General features: G+C 35.7%; 3 protein-coding genes across 7 annotated transcripts in view; 2 read left to right on the top strand and 1 right to left on the bottom strand.

The window, feature by feature from the left end:
• The first annotated feature begins 434 nt into the window (after window positions 1-434).
• Window positions 435-2644, top strand: LOC113677710 (uncharacterized). Its single transcript, XM_027194547.2, has one exon. It carries the CDS (start codon window positions 764-766, stop codon window positions 1337-1339), a length of 576 nt encoding a protein of 191 aa, XP_027050348.2. The 5' UTR covers window positions 435-763; the 3' UTR covers window positions 1340-2644.
• LOC113677709 (mitochondrial ribosome-associated GTPase 1) lies at window positions 1602-14932 on the bottom strand. 2 transcript variants are annotated; one of them, XM_089187877.1, is made up of 12 exons: window positions 14774-14932; window positions 10472-10538; window positions 9706-9808; window positions 8910-8993; window positions 8305-8367; window positions 7576-7672; window positions 7115-7176; window positions 6187-6226; window positions 6014-6070; window positions 5107-5188; window positions 4197-4288; window positions 1602-3896 (listed from the first exon to the last, which is right to left on the bottom strand). In XM_089187877.1, the coding sequence occupies exons 1-12, from the start codon at window positions 14904-14906 to the stop codon at window positions 3757-3759; spliced, it is 1020 nt and encodes a 339-aa protein (XP_089044003.1). In that variant the 5' UTR covers window positions 14907-14932; the 3' UTR covers window positions 1602-3756. The 2 variants fall into 2 exon arrangements, with proteins under 2 accessions (XP_089044003.1, XP_089044004.1); XM_089187878.1 differs by having other exon boundaries at window positions 9706-9892; window positions 10438-10538; window positions 14774-14913.
• Window positions 14912-21667, top strand: part of LOC113677712 (dystrophin) — a 34189-nt gene continuing 27433 nt past the window's right edge. For all 4 annotated transcript variants that reach the window (XM_089187875.1, XM_089187876.1, XM_089187873.1 and 1 more), the window contains exons 1-5: window positions 14912-15119; window positions 15283-15343; window positions 18218-18279; window positions 18593-18667; window positions 19662-19869. In XM_089187875.1, coding sequence (XP_089044001.1) covers window positions 15104-15119; window positions 15283-15343; window positions 18218-18279; window positions 18593-18667; window positions 19662-19869 — 422 coding nt within the window. In that variant the 5' untranslated portion in view covers window positions 14912-15103. The remainder of the gene's footprint in view (window positions 15120-15282; window positions 15344-18217; window positions 18280-18592; window positions 18668-19661; window positions 19870-21667) is intronic.

Genomic DNA, 21667 nt, shown 5'->3' on the forward strand with positions numbered 1-21667 from the left:
TGTTTTGTTTTTCTTAGCGGTAGAGACTGTGCTCGACGGATTGCAATATGTTAAAAATTATCGTGTAATAAGTTAAAAATAGACATGTCGTTACTGAGCGCGTTATCATATGCGAAAGAACGATGCTAGAGTCGGCCAATAATCGTTCAGAAACCCGCAACGTCATAAGGACCATTTCACGATGCTCGGGGAGGGGCTAAGTGGGAAATTTATTTGGGGTAATCTTCTCCTATACTTATCCATGATTACTGAAAATTTTGTACCTAATATTGAAAAAGTCTTTCAGATAGGAAATTTAGAGAAACTTTTGTGTTTGCTAAGCCATGAAGGACTTATTTTAACTGCATTCTTTTATAAGTAGCACACTGCCCTGCACAGTATGTAAATCAGGTCGCAGCAGGTCAATCAAGTATCTGAAACCACGAGAGCGGCGCGAGTGTTGCTGTAGTTCGTCTTTTCAGAGAGCTAAACCTGTGTGTGTAAACTTTCTTAATTCATCAATCAAAACAAATCCTACTTTCCTAGATGAGCGAATTTTTTTATGGTGTTTGCGAGGAAGACCTGGATGGCAGTAAAGGATTCAAAGGTATACTGGTGCTGCGTGAGATTTTTCAAGTAATTTTTGACGAGGGTAGTTAACGCGTGTACATTACCCAAAGACTTAAATTTTCTTGGGTTTATCAATTGGTTACGGGCAAGAAATCAAGGAATTGCAGTATACTATTTGATCGTTTGAAGTTCAAAAAGGAAGTCTGGACAACAAATGAAGGACGCAGGGGTTACAAATTCACTGATGGCCACCAACAGTGAGAGCTGCTTCGCGTCTCGCGGATCCATTTTTGCCATTGTCGATAACATTCACTGGGCGATCGCCAGCGCCAAACACAACAAAGCTCATGTCCTTCGATTTGTGCCAGTACTTAAGCAGATTACAAAAGTTTTGAACGGAGCAGATGTGAAATTCATACGCCAAGCCGAATTCTACAGCGATCTGAAAGAAACCCTACACAAGATTGAAGACCACGTTAAGGAAAGTTCAACTCGTGGAAAATGGATGAATAGGTTGATGGCCAAGAAGAATCAAAAGAGTTTCAATGAATTTGAGAAGCATGTGGATGATCTCATAACACGAATCGTTTTTTCGTTCGCCCAGCGAGTTCAGCAGCAGAACATGGCTCGGCAAAAGAAGAAACCGTTGCCAGAGATACCGGAAGAAGATGAGTTGTGCGAATGCAAGATGGACGTGGAACGTGCTTGTTCGTTAGCAACAAATGATGATACTCCAGGGGAGGGAGTATCTTTGGCAAATCAAGAAGATGACGTGACTGGCGAAAGATAAATGTTCAGCTTTGTTTTTATCTTCTATGACTCAAATGCTCGAAAAACATACGTGAACAGTTGAAAACAGCGCCTGTTAAGTGAAATGAGCTTTCATTTTGAAGCTACACCTTATTCAAAGTTGGTTCAAACAATCGTGGGAACACACAAACAAGCACTTGATTGTTACTCCTTTGTTATCCCCATCTTTACTAGAACTTTTAGACGCAAAGCTATTGTTTTAAAAAGATGTACTTTATTAATTAACTTTGAGCCTTTTTAAGTTCCAAGGTCTTTCAATGAATTGTTTATTTAGCTCTGTATATGGATTGGGAAATATGGAACACGGTTCCTATCAAAAGCATAAAATACATATTTGTGATCATTATTTATCAGTAATTTAATGATAATTTTGTATTTGTTCAGACTTCCTTGCCTACATTGGGTTGCATTAGATTTAGGGGATGGAAAGCCTAAAAAGTTTGTTTCTCTTTTTTTATCACAAGTGATGATACATACAGTAGAACTCCAATTACTTGCACCCTTAAGGCAAACAAAAAAAAAATGATTAAGTTAGAGAAGTTTGAGTTTTAGGGGTTGGTATCCTGTTGATTACCAACAAGGAATTATATTTCTATCATTTGCCATTTCTGTACATTAAGTTTGTTGTCTTTTTTTTTTAAAGAATCTTTAGTTTGGAAAGTTAAGCTGAATGTTTTGTGTTTAAATAACTTATATTTCATTTGTATTAATTGGGATTAAGGATTATGACTTGTAAATGAGCTATGCTCTGACACTTTGACATTATAAACCTACTTTTTCTTTTAGGGTCAAGTTACAAGGGTAATTTTGAATCTGGGGTAAGTAAAATTAGTTTAAGGTAAAAGGGAGTTCAAGGTAACCAAGTTAGAGTTAAGCTGATAGTAAATGACTGAAAAATGGGTTCAAATCCAAGGAAAATCACATCTTGTTTGAGTTAAAAAGGTATCAACTTAGGAAGGTTCAAGATAGCAATGTATTACTGTATTTCTTGTTGAAAATTAAAGGCTGGTCAATTCTTGTTGGATGAGCTTATCGATGATAAGTAAAGCTTTGTGCATGTATGGTCTAAGCTTATATTAGGGGGCATATTAAGAAAAATTATATTGTATAATCAACTTTTCACAAGTAGTCAGTTTACAATGATCACCTAATTATGGTATTGATAATGAATTTTACAATGCTTGCCTCTATCTGTGGTGAGCATATTCTCAATTTCTAAGCAGAGATTTATTCCTTAGTAACTCATGCTTTTGTCTTATATTAAATTTGTGACACCTTCCCAGCAGTACTTGTGAATATTGTGCTTCAGGTCCAATTGATTCTGTATCAGTGGTGTTTGTTACTGGTTCAGAAGATGAATGGTTTGGCAGAATGTGTATTCTGAAAATGGTGAAATGTAAGGCTACTCTGTTTGGTGATTGAATGACAATTATTACTGTGTGTGAAGGCTACTCCTTGTGTTCTCCCCATATTCCGCATGGGTTATTACCCTGTTAATTCATTACAAAGTGTGATCTACTGCTTAATTCATATACTGCTGATTGGATTTGTCCAGTTAGGAATAGGTAGAAGGAATTTAGTCGAGCATTTTGCGGTACAAAAATGACTTTAAATTTCATGTCCTTGTAGGTAGTCCAGAGTATGCTCTCGATTCAATTATGACAAATTTAGAAAATGTAATTGGTTGTCATAACTGGTGAACCAGTAGAAAGTGTGGTCCGTTTCTAACCTAACTTATTGCTGATTGGAGATATCCAGTTAGTTAAAAGTAGAAGGAATTTTGTCAAGAATTTTTCAGTGTGGAGCTGCTGTGTTCATGAGATTAAAATGCCAACATTAAATGGATATTATGAACTCATGTACCCAACTTGCAATTTTCACCCACTATAACTGTTATGTGGTAATTACAGAAGATAAGATATCCCTACCCCTAGGATCTTAGGAAGTTCCAGTTCCCAATTTTTACAGAGTAATTTTATGCAAGGCTAAATATTGGGTCCATAGTATTTCATGTTTATATCTTAACCTCTGGAATCCTTGACAGATTGAATAAGAGAGACTAGTTAAGAACTGCATTCATAAGTAGAGGATATCAGAGGGGAAACCTGTCCTCCCTCAAAGTGCTGTGAAGAAATGTTTCCAATCATTGCATTCCATTAATAATATGGTCAGCAGCACAAGTAGACAAAGAATTCTTCAGCAAAGTAGTGAAAGCCATACAATTTCCAGAATATCATGGAGGACTTAAGTAATTGAGAGATTTGCCCTTAGTGTTAACCAAATCTTATACACATAAAGTAGAGGGGAAAAAAACCCTGGAGGATCTTTTCAAATTACAAGTCTTAGAACTCTAACATTCAAACCCAATCTATTTTGTTTTACTTGTTGGTAATACATTTACTGTCCAAAACTTGTTGGCAAAAAGTTTTTTTGTTTTTTCCTAAGCAACTGATGATCAAGAAGTATGTGTCCCAACATTCCTGTTCTGAACCTTTTGAGGAAATCAACATGAGCTCTGCGGTAATCTGGTACTCCACCTAAGAAAATAAACAAACTATCACAAATTTTGAAGAGTTACTAAGTAACAACAATTACAGCAATAAATAAACTTGTAACAAATAATGGCTGATCAAAAATGAAATTACCTATGTCCTAAGAAAAACTCTGATAAAATAAGGATAGAAATTGTCTATATAGTAAATTTATTAACAGAGCTACTGCGTAATGTAAAATTAATCAGTTATCATCAATGGGTGATTGGAAAGTGGGTGAAATATATATTAATCAAATATCAAACATAAGACATCTTTGAAATAATTAAATTTTTTACAACATACCTGATATTGTAGCATTTAGTTTTTTGGCCCACTGTCTCATGACGAAGTTCACATTATCACTAGGGTTCATGAGGCCAAAGCTTTCCACATATCTAGGACAACAGCATAATCTCAACAATGTTATAATTATCTTAAGTATCATCACTTTGATCAGAATTGTCAACCCTTCGATACCATAACAAAAAAAATATTAATATATATTTTTTTCAAGTTCACAATTTAATATGTTTGGAGGTAAACCAAAAAATGAGGGTGCATGTCAATGCAAATCTCATCTTGTTGACAGCTGCCTATGGCAAAGAGCCACCAAAAACATACAAACTTACATCCATTGACCCGAAGGAAACTAAAACAAGATGGAACAAAACCAAAAGACAAACAGATCTAGAAAGAAAATGTGCATGGCTTTTTAATATCATTTTCCCCAAGAAATTTGCCAGTGAGACTAAACTTGGTACACCTAATCCAGTTTTCCTGAATCATGTTAATTATTTCTTGTAATTGTCATTCCCTCTTTTGTACTTGTGACTGTCAACCAGTTACTCATCTCTGGTTAACTGTAACACAACTATCAATGGAGTTAGGGGAGGGGAAGGGAAAGTTGGAAAGAAAGCACAACAGGTTGGGAATTCAATACAAGTAATCCTGGTTGTATTTAGATATTTATAACAAGAGCACCCTGCAGTCAAGATTCTCACTGAAAAGCTCCTTACAACTTAGTTTCATCTTCATGGAGGGAGTTTGCCTAAAAGGTACTGGTATTTCATGTGGTAATATCTTTGTCACAATTAAGTGTTTTTTTCATTTTAGAGGAAACTTAGTGGTCACATAATAAAGTACTTATTCATATCCACCAAAACAGTCACTAACTGTGCTCTGCAAGTTTTAAGTAACACCATAAGGAACTCACTCAAAACGTTTTTCTTTGTTCAAGATATACAACAGATAATCAGCAATCAATTCCTCACCAACAATATGGTCTTTAAAACAACCTATAATAAAATGGAGTAGGCACTGATGTATCCATTATGTACTAAAAGTGTTTTGTACCCTGGAAGCTAAAGGCCAAGGATAACTATGTATAGAGTTGGTCATTGCAAGAGTCAAAACTCAACAGTCCTCATAGAGGGGCATAATTATTGAGATGAACCCATTAGCTCTGGAACAACACAATGTAATATATGGAAAGGGCCCACTATTTAAACAAGGTCTAACCCAAATCAGGGTCTTACACAATCAGTGGGCCTCAAGCTCTCTTTCCAAAGACGGTTGATTTCATCAAACAAAAGTCCTTCCACTATCAACTTTTGGCCCAAACGTTCAGATATAAGGTTCACCTAAATTGAGGATTGTTTAGGACACCATTTTGTTAAACAATGGCTACACTTTGTTTAAATAATCAGCCCTAAATGTTCAAACCACAACAATTGGTCATAAAGACCAACAATGACACTTGTAAGTGGAAGCAACCAACACTTCGACTACCTAGACAGATTCATCTGTTGATTCTGTAGTTGATTTGAAGCAGGGAAACTTGTTGTCAAATAACTTTCTGGTATTGTTGCATACAGAGAAATTGATAGATTGTTAACTTCAGTTAAAAGGACTACCAACCAGTTACCTGACTCTGGGGGGAAAGTAAATTGTTAATTCCAAAAAGTTGACCCAAACATCAAGAAAGCCAGGTGATAAGGTGTGTTCTCATCAAATTTTGATACACAGTGTTGCTTGGAATCACTCTTTTATTGTAAATAATTGTACAACATAACCTGGCTGAAACCCGGCAATGCTCTAATATGCAGTAAATGAAACCACACCTATTAACGCAAGCTTCATTCCTATTTCTGCAGTTGGTATATAAGGAGCCACCACACCTGAAAAATTGAGAAACATGGGAAGTACGAAAACAATGCTCTGCAGATCTGTTATAAGTACATCATGTACCCTGACTAACGGTGATTACTTAACTTAACTTAACTACACAGATTACCTGGAGTATCAATCATATATGTTACTGGCTCATCACACACCTGAAAGATATAATTTCAATACCAAAAATGTCCTTCTCAGAGACAGTCATTGTGAAACGAGTGTAACTAAGATCAGTAGTTTCTACAGTTGTAGAACTGAATCCACACAAGCTGGGGATCCTGGAAGCCTATACATTTATCAATATTTTAAAATTTGTATCATGCAGTTGTATGTTTTGGTTTCACAATGAAAAAGATACTTCAAAACACAGTTACTGATTAGGAAAGAGACAGAAAGAAAAGGAATAACTTACAAGTTATGAACTGCCCAGTTTTACCCTGGAGCCTTAATACATCAAATACCATTTTATTTGTGTTCTTGAGAATGGGAGACCATTAGTAATGATGATTTAACAAAGGAACAGAAGAGCTGAACCATAGAAAAAATTGACAGTATAGTCCTAAGAAGGACTGTTGTCGGTAGTGGTGACTAATGTTCAGACAACCTGAGTGGAAGTCATCATCACAGTCAAGTGAACAATTGTGGTAAGTTGAATGTTCTAGGTACTCTCATGTAAAATATACAAGTAGAGTTACAGTCAGAGTGGTTTTTTTTTCATGCTTTTCACCTTTGAATAGAAGCAATTAAATTTCTTAAGTTGATGGGTATGGAAATATAATACATATAATGTGTGTTAGTAAAGGTTGTAAGCACCTTACATACATTTACTTAAACTGTATATAAGTATAGGTAATACGCACCTTAAAAACATTTACATACACAGTGTGTAAGTATAGGTAGTAAGCACCTTAAATTTTTTACTTACACCATGTTTGAGTATAGGTAGTAAGCACCTTAAAATGTTTACATACACCATGTGTAAGTATAAGTAGTAAACATCTTAAAAATGTTTATATACACCATGTCTGAGTATAGGTAGTAAACACCTTAATTTTTTCTTGCATGGATCTTGTTATCCCTGGAACTGCACCCACTCTAGTTGCTTTGCCTTTACACAAACCAAGAAATCAATAATATTATAGTTGTCTTAATTTCAAAGAAAAAACAGTTTAATTCAAATGTTCCAAACCTTCACCTAAAGTATTGGCCTCTGGAAGCAAGAAAATTAAACTTCAGTAACTGCACTTTGTCTTTCACAGGTGCATGTGTGTTGTGGGAAAGTTCACATTCAGAACATTCATAATAACACTTTCCACTGTCTAGCTCACTGCTGAGAAGACTAAAGTTTAAAATTACCATAAAGATCAGATAAATATCCACTTAAGGGATATTGCAATATTTAACAGAAGATAAAAACTGGCATGTTTTCAGTAGTCATTATAGTAAGTAATTTTCATAATTTCAGAGGGGGCGGGGACTGAAGAAGATTTAGAGATAGAGCAAATACCTTTCCGCAGGTATTTTCTTCGGAGTGCATTTATCAAAGAAGACTTTCCAGTATTTGGCAAACCACAGGTCAAAATATTGTATGGCTTGTCTGGATTCTACAAACAAAAGTTAAAAGACAGTTACTGCTTTCAAAATAGTTGATGTTCCTGAGAGATATTTTGTATATGCTGCTTGGATTGCAATATGTAGCCAAGACTGCATTGGATTGCTAACTTCATCGTAGGCTGTTGGTCACTCTTTGATTTTTTGGATGTCATGTTGGTGCCATGGGGTCTAGTTATTGAATATGCTTCCAGAAAAATAACTAATTTTATGACTAAAAAGTCATTTTTATTCCACTGTTTCAATGCTTGGGAATTGTAGTTACAATAGTCAATTATTATGAGATTCTAGCTCTCTTTACTTGCATGAGCTCGTACTACTTCACAATATATAAACATAATTGTGGCCCTATGAAAAATCAAAATTGATATGTTGGTACTAAAGAAATTACTCATTCATCATGAGGAACATTCCGCATTCTAAAGGTTGAGATAACATTATTACCCACAGAACATGTGAAATTTCAGGGTGATTGGGGCACCTGGAGTGAATTTATAGTGTTAGATTCCAATGGATCATATTGCTACTTGCTCCCTATTTTAATACAACTGCACATTCATTAAATTACAAAGCAATTCCATAAAGAAACATTTTTCAAAAAATTACTAATATCACCAATACTAACTGATCTAATGTATGTTCCTTCATATTCAGCATCCTTTACTGCTTCAAGAATAGCTGGCACAACCTGTAAGGTAACTGTCGGTCATGATATTGATATATTACAATTACTGGTAATATACATGTATTTTAAAAACACAACAGGTTCACCATTGATTTCAGTGTACTTGAAGGTGCTGCACATGTTTATCAAGAAGTTGTTTCTGCTTCAATCTTAAATCCCCTCTGTATTAAAGTAATTCATTTATGTAACAGCTTAATGTTTTGTCCAATATTTGTGCCTTTAATGAAGCCTGCTTCATCAGGGCTGGTTAAAAGACATGTATTAAATTAATTTATCTGTGCTACCTATTTCTTCATTTGTGATATTAGACAGGCTGGCTCAGTTTGGCTTTGAGGCTGGATGAAATGGCAGCCTGTATAAACAAGGCTACACTACAGCAATCAATTAGATTTTGCATTAACTGAGCTATGAAAACAAAAAAAACAAAACAATGACAGCAAAAGGGATGTTATCAAATCAAATTTTTAATAAGTATACACTCAGACTAACTGTAACTTGCTCACAAACAAATTGCAAACCTAATCTTTAACCATCTTTTTGTTTACCCTTTTAATGCTGTAATGATATTGAGATTTACTATCGGTAAGCACAGCTCTAGTTCCCTCACTTTCCAGTTGTCTCAGGATCTCCTACAATTCAGAGGTTATTATTGTTATTATCAAACTAATCTTGTCCCTTGTTTATTATACCAGTATCTAATTGTTCAGTTTTCAGTTTGCCCTGGCTTTGCTAGTACAATACTTTGTGTAAACTACCAAACAAAAACTTTTTGTAAGCCACCATAGGCATGACTGCCGCATAAATAAATTTGAAAGCATTCTTTAATATAAATAATTCAGATAGATTCATCTATGGGCGACAGCAAGGAATGAAAGCGATAACAAATGAAGATTGAGGTGAAAGAACAAGGATAAACAGATCAACAAAGGAACAAAGGATAGTTAAAACTTATATAAATTTGTACAGAAAACCCATTACAATGTCCACCCATTAATTACTTTAAACTTACAAGATAGACTGAAAACTAACTATGAAAACTAGGGGATGTAAGCTAAACTTACATTTGTTGCAATGATGGCCAAAATTTATATACTGTCAGCACAAAGGAAACTGAGAAAAAGATGAACAACCTGCCAAAGCCAAGGTGAACAACAAAAGAGTTGCTGGGCAAGGGAAGTATTAATACCCCATGGGTTACCTAATACATGATAAAAGCATGTTAGCTGGACAGAAATTCTAACTAGCCCCTGATATCCAATAGTTTTTTTTTTGTTACACCATACAGAATTCTACTAATAGATCTGTCTACCTTTAATAAAAGTAAAATAAAACTAATCAAACCCTTTGCTTGGCCATTCCTATGAGATCCATCTTGTTAAGCACAAGTACATGTGGTCTGCTTGACAAATTATTTTGAAACTTGGGGTTTCTTCCAGTAAAGGGAATTTGTATCTCAGTTAAGGAATACATATGAGTACCTTTGATAGCAATGGTATTCACAAGGTGAATTAAACTGCAAAGGGGTTTTCTGGAATTGAAGGACAATATTATTATAGGTAAACATATAAAAGTGCCCTTGAAGCTATTAGGAATTGTTCCATGGTACACTTTGCTAGAGCAACATTTCTTGAAAGAGAAATAAACTTGTAGAGGAGTCATGTTAAGTGGTGAGGAAAATTTACAGTCTACACATAATTCCATAGGAGACAAAAAGGTTTTGCCATGCCAAAAAGTTTGGGTCAATCTTTGCATACTCAAACTGGTCAATTGAGAAAAGCTTGTCATTAATTTTGAGAGGATTGCAGTGAACAGTCTTTGACTATGATCTTTCCATGCCAAGTTGAATTTTGTTAATCTCAAGATCTTCAAATGGGTTTTAAAAGTTTTCAAAGAATGTTTCAAAAATTTGGCATACCTTCTGTAAAGGACTTGACCCTGACTTCAATCTTGATTGACATTGTCTGCAGGTGCATGGGTGTGTTTTGTGTGTAGGAGGGATATGTGCAAGGAAAAAGAGAGTTTCAAATATAAGGGGAAGATGATTAAGTGAAAATGCAAATGGAATGGCCTTACCCCACTGTGACAATTTGGGATCAAAATAAAGGATATTCTTGCATCATGAACTTCCACAACACAGTCACACTTTGGTAGCTTTAGTTGCATCTTACGGAAACCTAACAAGACAACCACACAATATTTTGGGCATGTCAAGGCTTGACTTTCAATACAACTCAAGGTACAATAAAATATTTCTATAAGAACCTACAGCCTGAAATTTTCCTTCAACCTTTGACTTGTGAACCAATTTTTGTAGGAAACAAAAACAGCTCTAGATGTCACAGTCACATGTTCTTGATGTTCAAAGATTTGCATTACTTGTGAGAGAAAGCTGTTGGGTGACAAGTTCTTACCATTCAACAAAATGTAAAATTTTAACACTGCTCTGAAATCTTGCTCTAAAGTGTTGTTGGCAAGTTGTGTGATTCCTTTCACTTTGTCATAAGAATGAGATGCATCATATACATACCAACTTAAAATGGAATAAATTGTACAATTATGAAAACTTTCCAATAAAAATCCTAAAAGTTTCAAAGTAACCCACTGTTCTTCTTTATTTCAACTATTGCAATGCTGTATAGTCCTAAACATACCCCTCCAGTTTAAACAGGCAATTCCTTTTGCAGAAACATTGTCAGAATTATATGCGGAGCTGAATATCTTTCACATGAAAACCTCACCCCAATGTTTTGCAATCTAAATAACCTTAATATTTTCAACAAAATTACTTGAAATCACTTGAAATTGAAAAGGTTAAAAAAAGTTTAACTCCACCTAAAAGCATTATAATTTAATTGAAGGCAAATGTTTCTCAGCAAGGCTGGTTTCATTCCCTTGGCATTGTGGTATGAAATAAAATTTCATTCACCTGATTTGCACATTTTGCAGTTGATTGATGTTAACTGAACTCTGAAATGGCTTCATGTGATATTGTGTAACAGCACGTGTTTTTTAACTTCTTTACCATAGAAAATTTTTCCTTTTACATAAAAAAAAGTAATTGCATGTTCCCTTGTAAAATTAAGGAAAATACCACTTGTGCTCTCCGAGTTGTGGAAATTGACCTTGTTGCTGTGTGACTTGGGCAATTCCTGCAAATTCTAAAAACATGCATGACATCTATCCCTAATTTTACTTAGCTCCATGCAATTACCTTTATTAACCACAACATACAATATCAAACATGGCTTCAAGTATATACATTAGATTGATATGGGATTTCAAGTCATTTCCCACCAATCTTTTAAATAAAAAAGTTTAACCTTCTCTGGCTCATACTCAATCCTCCCATTATTATTTTCCTCCTCTAGTGAGATTAAAGAAATTTTGTTTTCACCACTTTTCATCACATAAAGAAAGGTACATGTACAATACATGCCAGTAATTATCACCCACACTACTGTAGAACCTATGTTAAGCAGTCTGCAATCCTCCACCGAAGGTCTGGATTTTCTTCACAGTGATCTCACCTTATTCCGCAGATATTCTAGCTTTGAAATGCCGATGTGGACCCTGCATGAAAATGAGGCTACTACATAAAACATCTCACTTATAACTTTGTTTATTATGGGCAAAATAGTATCAAAATAGAACCAAAGATATAACTCTACATTCTTGTTGATGTCTTAAACACATATCTAGTAACTGTGAGTCACAGGATAAGTCAAGTGACTAAGGGAGTATCAAAGTGAGGCTGGTCTACTGAAGTTCCTTTGACCTTCCAACGATGTCTGAAATGCTTTGCTATACTTCATAAACAGCATAGAAATTTTTTTAGCTCAAACTGTTTCTTCCTGATTAAATGTGCTGGTCATGTGATTTTAAAAACATGAAAGCAAGGCTGTGATATTTGGCTTTGCTTGACAATTCAATAATACAAAAAGAAAACTTGCTATCATTCCTGATATAATTATTAAAGATAATATTTCTCATAAGAAGACCAGTTGTCAGCCATAGGCACTAGAGATTTAATCATAAGCAAATATTTTTGTAACTTGGGACTCAAAGTGTGTGTAACTTAATCATCCAAAACAGAATTATATTCTTAACCATCTTCATCCTTTTCACTCTTGTTATTATCACCAGAGCCACTGTCTTCATCATTATGCATATTTTCACACATTTCTCCAATATCTCAACACACACATTGATCCATGCAGTTCAGCCCATTCTTTCTACACTGACAGCATTTGTCACACATTATGCCCCAGCACACTTGCACTTTACATGATGAATAATAGCCTGAGATACTGGAGGCAGTTTCTTCATTATAACAACCCAACGGTCACTATCCCATGGTCAACCAAAACTCTAAAGTGATAGCAGGGTGGGATTTGCTACCATATCATTATTCCACACCAGATTGCTTATTGAAATACAACCTCAGTTGGGGGGCAGCCTCTTTGACTGGGCTTGTTTCTAACTAAAGACCACCATCTGGGAATAACACCTGCACCTTCAAGCTCAGAAAGACCCATGATGATTTCAGCTTCTAATTGAAAGCTTTTTAACATGTGGATTTCTCTTTTCCTGAAAAACAACCAGTGTTGTCTGCTCCACTTAAAGCTGGGAGAGTGGCTGCCATTTCAGGACCTATGGTGCAAAAAATTGGCCAAAGAATAATTTCTCGATGATTCCTGCCTGTACCAGTGACAAAAAAGGTTTCTTGCAAAACGTTGAATAATTTCTGAGAGCCAAGATAAAAACCTCAGTGTCAAGAGAATGTTGTACTTCTGGCTGTAGTATCAACGTCATGTAAAATAATCTTCATGTCTACCCCCTTCTGGTTGCTTTGGAGACAAGAAAATCTTCTCTTGTTCCCATGTATTCTGACCTCCTACTAAAACTATACTACTAATCCACCATTTTGGCATCCAAACTTGACAGTCTTCTATGCTAGATAGTCTCCCAGCACCATCTTTGTTGTGGTGTGTAAAGAAGCTTCTTCATTGGAATCTTTGTGATGTGCATTGAAGCAGTGATTCAATCATACTTCTGATTCATGCCTTTTTGCTTCTTGTTTGAGTATCTCCATTTAGAGAAGACAGCAGATTGTATTTGTCAAAAAAAAAAAAAGGATTTCTTTATTTTCGCTGAGCATCTTGAAAATGTGACAAACAAAGTGATTTAGTTTTTGATCCATTTGGGTTTGTCCAGGGATTAAACCTCAGATATTGCATCCACCAGAGTGACTCTCATTTGTACTTCTGTAGTTTGGTTGACGGTTCTGTCATTGTCTTCACTTAGACTTACAGGCAGTTTCTCTAAAATACTAATTAAGGCATTCTTACATGAACAGCAAAGTAATGTACCATCAGTAACAAACATTGATCTTGGCAACATGGAGCTTCTTGGATTTCAATCTCTGGCAGACTCTTGTATACAATTATCATTCTTACAAACAGGTTCCTGTCCTCATGCAGCTCCACCATGCTGTTTTCAATCCCTAATTTGATGTTTCTGCCAGCAGTCTTCCAACTGGAAAGCTTCTAGTTCTTCATAAGGTCCCAGAGATTGACTTCCTCCTAGGGACAGGGGCAGGGAGCAGGGGAGAGGGGTTGTAGTATATTGGCTGTGTCACGATACTTTACCTGATCCCTCATAAAGCTCTTACCATCATAAAATTCTTATCATCCCTCCCTCAATGGCAGTAAGTCAGCAGTCATTTTCTACATGCTCCCCTTCATACTCTTTTAGCAACAACAGATTTCCCCTCTGTTCCCCCTGAAAATCATGTGATTTCCAAATCTTCCAGTTTGAGCTGAAACAAACATCTATGCTGTTTATGAAGTATAACAAAGTATTTTAAACATTGTTGGAGGGTCAAAAGAAGTTTTAGTCAACCAGCCTCACTTCCATGTTTGTTTGGTCGCATGCCTTATCTTGTGACTTACAGTAACTAGATATCTGTTTAAGACATCAACAACAACATAGAGTTAATCTTTGGTTTTATTTTGGTGCTATTTTGCCCATAATAAATGAAGTTATAAGTCAGATGCTTTATGTAGTAGCCTCGTTTTTATACAGTCCACAGGGCCATTTTTAAGACATCTTCTAAAAAGCGTTGGAGCAGATTGCAAAAGTGGCAACACGATATTTCTGTTTATTCAGTGTCCCCTTTCTATATCTAGTGCAGTAGCTTGCTTTCAGCAAGAAATTTCCACGTGAGTACAAATACTGTCAGACTACTACTTGAATTCCTTTTAAACCATAATGTAAGCACATACCCCCAAATATTGTAATTGGAGAGGTTGTGGGAGGGGTGGGGTGAAAGTAATGTGCTTCTTGGCAACCTGTTGGCAATCATTCGTTCCAACTTTTCGAAGAAATTTACGTTTGGAAAATTACTCACCTTTCGCCATGTGGCCTGGAAACCATTTTAAAAATATGCTAGGATGAAAATGTTCCGGAAGGCGAAAAGATGGTCGGAAACTTGCATTTGCAAGCCACAACTCCGCGCGGTTCACGTAAGGACTAACTGCCATGTTGGACAACCGCAGAGAGCATGCTGGGACTATTTCGACTGCTGGATAACGGGCACTGCAGACGGATAAACAACGCGTTCGCGAAATCGCGTTTGATTATTTTCATAACGTATCTACTCAATGTAAAACTTGACAAACAAACTTAGAAGAGTCTTAGCCATTTATTCCTTGGTTGTGCCCTGTAAAGTGAAAAGATAATGCCTGGCGTCACAAGTAAGTTTCGTGTGCAACGTTATCATCATCGCATTCATGTGGATTGGTGTGAAACACATCTAGCTGTGGCGTGTTGTTGTCTTTAATTCAAGAAACAATTACGCTTTGGGATACCTAGGGATCTAGGTCTATTTTACGTAAAGCCTGTCTTAAAAATTTCCAGGTAAATTACCAGATGGCTGGGAGCGTTCAGAAACGGCTAACGGCATTCCATACTATGTAAAGTAAGTTCATATTTGCTTGGAGATTTTGTTTTGTGGAAGTTTAACCAACTTCAGTCCGCATTATTGTACTTTGAATTTGATTTTATCTGAAAATATAACTGTGGAAGTAGAAACTGGAAGACGTCAATACTTATTTCTCCTTTTAAAGCTTAAAACATACCTCAACAAACTAATGGTGTCTAGAAATGTCGTAGTAAAGAAAGTCGTAAGATTTCCGCACAACCCTTCATTATGCATATGGTTTTTGGATAAAGAAAACGATGACCAAAACAGCAGAGTGCGTTTGGGGCTACGTCTTTGTGCTAGAATAGCATGGGACTGTGTGGAAATCTTTCCTTTCGGTGAGATTGCGTATTGGTCTCACTGATAGGGAAAAGGTTTATTGGTTAAGTGAACAATTTTTAACTCATAAAGTTAAATTTGTACTTAATGTGTCTGTTTTTATTGATCTGACACAATACTGATTGTAGATAAAGCTAACCGAAAGTGGCTGAATACAGTTTGCATGTGGTCAGCCACAGTTTGCCTGATGGTTATAAATCACACAAACAAACATGGCAGTGAAAACTCGGTTGTTGAAATGCAGTATTCTTACCAGAAGTTGGATGAGCAAATCAGTCAAGATGTGTCCAACTCTGTTTATTTGTGAAAAAAATTGTGGAAATCAGTTTACTTAGCTAAATTGTCTCCAAAAAATTCGGAGTCAAGTTGCCACAACAGCATGACCTACTGCTGCCAGGAGGAGAGCCACAATAATAATTTATTTTTCAGTGTTTCATTAATTACCCTACTGCTGCTACTGTTTTCAAGAACTTCTTACTATGGACAGACAGAAGAGAAAAGTAAAGGAAATGTTAATGTCAGCTAAAAAACAACCCATTTTATCTTTCACCCCAAGTGTAAGCTGCAAAGTGTAAGGCAATGATTAAGGCAGCCAGAGGGGAACTTTTCAGGTGACACTCAATTTATCCCACCCAAAAACAAGGAAAAAAAAATTGGCTGAACATCGCATTCTTTATGGCTAGAAACATGACCCAAAGAATGTTGTATTTTCTTTAATAATCCTTAAAATCATGCCAGTACTGCAAATTGGTCAAAATATATGCAAACTTTATACAATATTTTTTCTCTTTACTCAAAGTCAACTTTCCAAAAATAACTTGAAAGAGTTGAATGATTTAATTTTGGTTCTATGAATTTTTCTAAGGCCCTCTCTATAATTAGCAAAGAGACATAGCAAGGAGTATCATTTTAAGGTTTATCCTACCAACAAAGTAAATTTCTCCTCATGCATCTCAGGTAAACAAATTCAAAACAACTTGGGCTGTTGGGGAGAAAATTTTGCATTGTGGAGGCAATTCTTTGCAGACAGTTCCTTTATACAAGTGTCACTTGATGATTTCCTTAAAGATTCAAAGCACTCAAATTCTCATGGAAAACTTGTTCTTATTGGCCATAACTCTGCTTTCAACTGCCTTTGCTGAGAGAGTCCAAGATACCTTGCAAGAGCTGTTTCAAAGCATGAACAAGTTGAATATCTGACAGTCTCATTGTGTTCCAAATTTTTATAAAGAACACACACACAAGGTGCTCAAACAAACAATGGCTCCTTTGTGAAAATTAATCTAGCATTGCTTCACAGTGGTCTTTTTTTCAATGCCATGATGCACTTGAGGATGTAAAGGTGCTAAATAAAATGCTTTTAAAGTCCTCTCTGAACTTATCCCCTTGCACAATTGTCAACAAAAGTGGCACAACAAAACTAAACACAGTCATTGAAGAAGTGAAGTACATGAAGGTCACACTCTCTTAAAGTCATTTGATAGGGCAATTGGTGATTCATCACAAGGCAGGATTACAAAGAAGTCCATGGCCAGAAAGCTTGCAGAGCCTGATATTGGCTACTATCACTTGAAGACACTTTTTACGACTAAAGGAGAAAGGGGGTTCTTGCCATTTTTGCCAATCTGCCAGCAAGCAGTTGAACTTGTTGTGTTTGAAGAACTGCACACCCTCTGACATTACACAAAAAATGTCAAGTCATTTCAAAGGAATTCTGTGTTTATTTCATTTACTTCATGGCTTTTTATACTTGGGGAGGGTGTCTAAGCTCAACCATAGAATTCCATCAGGCAATGAGTGCAAAAAATAAGGGTCACAGTGTTTGAAATAAATTACCTTGAGCTGCACATGTGCATTAATGAAAGCATGTGAGACTACCCAATTTTTTGACCTACCGAGATGATGTACTCAAACATGAATTTTTTCACAGTTTGCTCATCAGAATTTGATAAAGTTTGTCAGAATCCCATTTTAAAGGCACTTCAAAAAAATGAAAACTCTGAAAACAGCTTTATTCTTATTTTTTTAAGCATACTGTTAAAATGTTGTCAAGTTAATATAAAACAATATTAATCTGTGATGAAGCTTTGTGCAAGTTCATGGGAAAATCAATGTTGACATGGAAACAGTTGAAGGTGTCAGTAATAGTGGTTAATAAAAAATTTAATCACTATCTTTTCCTAATGTCAAATTTCAGCTTATTTGCTGCAATATTTCTCACATAGTGTCTCAATGGATGACAGATACTCAAAACCTATCGGCCACGCTAATAAGATTAAAGTTTGCTGATTAGCTTATTTGTGCTAATCAGTTCATTCTAGATTCTTTGTTGGAGTTCCAAAATGGTCTTGTGTTCTTTATAGTTATGAAAATGATGTTGGCAAAGTACATGCAATTGTTTTCACATTCTCATTATTACCCATTAAGCTTTTCATAACCTAGATACAGAGGAAATTAATTGATTATTTTTTAAGAGTACTTCTTGTCATAACTTTAGAAAATCACTTACAATACCTTTTTCTCTTATGGCAGTCACGAAACTGAGAAAACCCAGTGGGATCATCCAGAAATGGTTAGTCTACTGGAGGAGACAGGTGAAGTGAATTATAATCTGTATTGTGTGTTGAAGTTAAGTTGATTCTTGATTTTCCTGCTTCTGGATGAAACAAAGTATTTCAGCAAAATGAGCAGATGTACTGCCATTTTTGTGTGGTTTCACTTGCCCTCAAGCTTGTGCAATTTTGCTGTCTCTGAAAAATTTACATGAGCTTATAATCACCAAATCGCACTTGAAATTATGTTATTACCAAAACTTAATACAACTGAATTCGCCCTGTAACGTTGGAAACAGGCTGGGGTTTATAACATCAATTTCTTAGGTATAATTTTTTTGCTTATCTGTTGCAGAGAGTTTTAGCAACATCAAGTATGCCGCATACCGAACAGCCATGAAGCTGAGGGCTATTCAGAAAAAAACTCAATGTACGTAATTTAAATTGAGTTAGTCCAATGTTTTGTTAATTATTCATTGTTATAATTCCAAAACTACACATTTCCTTAATGGACAAAAGTTTGATGGTGGTGGAGGGGGGGGGGTGTGACAGGGGGTTTACAGCCCCCTGTTTTCTGTGCCACGTTCTCCTACCTCCTGTTCTTTTGTGCCCCTTTATCTCCCAATTCTGGTCCTTCATTGTATTCTCTCCATTCACATCATTGTATTCACTTCAGTCTTTAGGTTATTAGAAAAGATTGACTTGGAAACAGTTAAGGGCACCAATATAAGTGGTTAATAAAAACCTTTAATCACTAATATTAAAAAGAATCAGAATCCTGGGTTATAGGCAAGCTGTGCCGAACCCCATCATTCTGGACTATTCTCTGGCATTGCATTTCCTTTAATTTTTACAGGGCATTTTTAGGGTATTTTTTAAATAAACTTTTAGTATTGTATTTTAAATAAAAATTGTCCCTTACTGTTATCAGTAACTTGGGACAATGTTGTTAAATTAAACCTTGGCTAGCTGCAGAAAGTTGTACTTACATTTATTTTGCAGCTGTGTGATTGTCTGATAATTAGTTTCAAACCGATGTGGAGCAAACTTTGCCAGTACATATAGAGACACCTCTCAATTAAGCTAATTTAACATCTCAAATCATGCACAGGTTGTTGAAGTGCAGTAAATAATGCATGCACCAAAAGTAACATACTGGCAATTCTCTACTAAAGTAATTGTCAGAGAATGATAAACTAGTCAAAAGAAAGGTTGTCAGCATTTCATGTTACATTTTCTTCTTGCAGTTATTGCACAGTGTTACAAATATATTTGTGTGCAAATAGATAGTTTATAATAAGCCCCAAACATTACAGTTAAATGGGAGACATTATTAATAGCTCTCACAATTTCCTACCAGTTAATGGTTAAAAATGAAGTTGAAGAAAGATGAAATGAAACTATTGTTTTTCTTTTCATCTCAGTGTACATGGTTGATCTGCGTGTAGTCAAGATGTCGTTCAGTGATGAAGGAATTAACAATGGATATGCAGAAGGAAACTTGTCTGTAGCAGAACTATCCAAAATCATCAATGCTGTTTTTGTCAATCAGAACAGGGATAAGAATGGATTTATTGACGTGTCTCTGGCAAGTGAACTGACCCTTAACTGGATGCTCAATGTCTATGATCCGTGAGTAAATAGAGAATGTTGTCTATGGTTAATGCTAAGGTCTACATTGTAGCTAAATCATAATTATGGCACAAGGGCCAGCAACAACTAACACACAGTTGTCAATTGGGTAAAGATAATGGTTGTCCTTATGCCTTTTCAATTGTCTGGCCAGTGTGAAAACCTCTCCAGACGGTTTATTACTCATTTTGTTCCGTGAAACACATTGTTTTTTAAAGTGTATCACATGTATCTTTTTTAATATCTCGGATATTAAATAGATACTATTAGGGGCAAAATTTATTAATACCACATTTTTGCATCATATATATATATGTTATTTGCCGGCTAGGAGGTCCGTATGGTGAAAAACTGTGACCGAGGTCTTGAAAATACTGCCTGAGGCCGTAGGCCGAGGGCAGAATTTTCAAGACCGAGGTCACAGTTTTTCACCATACGGACCGACCCTTAGCCGGTAAATAACATATTTATTGTTTTTAAACTTGACGAAATTCTTTCCGAAAGAACCCGAATAATATTTATAGCCGTAAATACAGCAAGATCTTCCATAAACTGAACAATTTTTGAGTGAGTAAATGGTAGTTAAAATAGAGGTGATGCAAATTTAAGAGAGATGCCTCAGCGAAACATTTTCATTTCCGTAACGATAAAGGTGATTTAAAAGGCTTCCAAACAAACTTTGAAACATTATTTTTACAAGTATCTGTCACAATCTGACACCTGTCAATTAGAGAGCGCGCAAGGAAAAAAAAAGCGTAGGAACATTTGAAAACCAACAGAACTAGTTTGGCAAGGACTGTCACGACAATATTTTCTTCAAAATCAGTCAATGATCTAACGGAAAGTATTATTCACTCTCATCGACCATTCATTCATGTACGAAGATTTACCTCTGTTCATTAAGTAAACAGCGAGGAAAGTAATTGTGAGTAAATTCAATTTTTTTATTTTGAAGTTGTGAGAGTTTGCTCGTTTGTTTCCTGTAATGGCGTGTTTAACTCTGATCTTTCCTTCACAAAAACTAAATTCGAACGGCACACTCCAACGAGACACAAGGGAATTTAATGCGGCCTTTTCTCAAAAAATTCCTTCAATTTCTGTTGTGCAATTTAAGGTACAAATGTCCAAATTGAACGGAATTGGAAAGACTCACCGGGAGCGTATATTTGTTGTAGAACTTAAATTAAAACTTCGCTCGCTTTTTTTTTTACTATGAACAAATTGCTCGAGAAAATTCAGATTTTAAATGAATGAAAGTTCCATCGTTCAGTTTAACTGTAACCAAATACCTCACGTTTCAACTTTCTGGGTACTTTTTGTGAACGATTAAAATTAATTGCAGACGGTTATTAGGCCGCTTGTCAACCAACGTAATGACAATATTGTTTATACAAATTCATTCTGAAACCAATATTTTTCTGTCAACCAAAGTGATTTGATAGAGATAAAAAAGAGGATTCATAAGTTATTTATTGGCTTGAGGTAGTGACCGACGTGTTTGCTTAAAAATACTGCCCAGCTGGAAAACGAGGTATATTTATGAAAAATGACAACGAAAGTTGGGATGTACTCGGCAACTCACGAAAGCGTTACCGTGGCCCGTGGGCAGAGATAGGAAAATACTGACCGGGTAAAGAACCAATCAGATTGCAAGATTCGTTACCGTGCCCTCTAAAAAAACAATAAGATCCATTACTGAACAGACATATGGTAACATATATTTAGAATCAATTTTTAAGTCTCTAACTGACTAACTAAAAAATCTTATGTGCTTAACAGATTGTTGTTGTCACGTGTA

The sequence above is a fragment of the Pocillopora damicornis genome, chromosome 11, assembly GCF_964200805.1.
Source record: "Pocillopora damicornis chromosome 11, jaPocDami1.2, whole genome shotgun sequence".
Lineage (NCBI taxonomy): Eukaryota > Metazoa > Cnidaria > Anthozoa > Scleractinia > Pocilloporidae > Pocillopora > Pocillopora damicornis.